Source organism: Leptonychotes weddellii, chromosome 7 (genome assembly GCF_054177405.1).
Source record: "Leptonychotes weddellii isolate Sample4059 chromosome 7, ASM5417740v2, whole genome shotgun sequence".
Lineage (NCBI taxonomy): Eukaryota > Metazoa > Chordata > Mammalia > Carnivora > Phocidae > Leptonychotes > Leptonychotes weddellii.
Window position 1 is genome coordinate 106,162,984 of NC_138375.1, and position 934 is coordinate 106,163,917.

General features: G+C 35.9%; 1 protein-coding gene across 1 annotated transcript in view; it reads left to right on the forward strand.

The window, feature by feature from the left end:
- LARS1 (leucyl-tRNA synthetase 1) overlaps window positions 1-785 on the forward strand; it is a 71,460-nt gene extending 70,675 nt beyond the window's left edge. Inside the window, exon 32 of the mRNA XM_006733178.3 lies at window positions 397-785. Within this exon, the coding sequence (XP_006733241.2) occupies window positions 397-602 (206 nt within the window). The 3' untranslated portion in view covers window positions 603-785. The remainder of the gene's footprint in view (window positions 1-396) is intronic.
- The last annotated feature ends 149 nt before the right edge of the window (window positions 786-934 follow it).

Here is a 934-nt window from a genome sequence, read left to right on the forward strand (position 1 = left end):
TTAATGTATCCCAGGAACCAAGACAAGAAAGAGAAAGAAGTTTTAGACCTACTAATATTTTGAAAATTGGTTAATTGAAGCATATAAAAAGTGATTTGAGAAACCATATAGGATAATGCTCAAAAATATACTCAATCCTTCCTTGTGGTTTATAATTCAAGGTGAGGTGTTACATAGAATCTCTGCCTCTGAGTCTTTGATCTGGGTAGAAGCTAACAGGAGGATTTGTTAGATTTAGCTCTGCTTTCTGAAATTGAGTCTTATTTAATAATCTCATGAAAATGTCTTTTAGATAAACAACCAGTGTGTTTAAAGCTTGAATTGTCAGGCTCAGGCATGGGTTTGAGGCAGTGACTGTAATTAAATGCTCATATTGATCATCTTTTTTTGCTATAGACCTTTCTAAAGTGAAGCTGATGAGATTTGATGATCCACTGTTGGGGCCTCGGCGAGTTCCTGTCCTGGGAAAAGAGCACACTGGGAAGACCCCCATTTCTGAGCATGCTGTTTTCCACGTGGACCTCATGAACAAGAAAATTCATCTCACTGAAAATGGGCTAGGGGCAGATATTGGTGATACAATTATCTATCTGGTTCATTAAACTCATGCAGATTGGAGATATATCCTGGTTTCTGGGGATGTGACTATTCTGTGTCTACAGATTGGGTATAAGGACCTTAGGCTGGACCTTAAAAGACTTCATTTCTAACCATCAAATTCTGTAATCATAGTTACACCAAGTCATCTTGGAATCCTAACCTAATAAATTTTTTTTTTTTTCCTTCTTGGGACTTCTGAGAGAAGTAGTTTGTACCATACTTTTTTTTCTTTCTAACAAACCATTGCTATAAAAAAACAACAACAAACTATTGCTATTTCCCAGAAGCTTCTAGTCTTTCAGATTAATACAAAAATGTCAGTATGTTTCTTTTT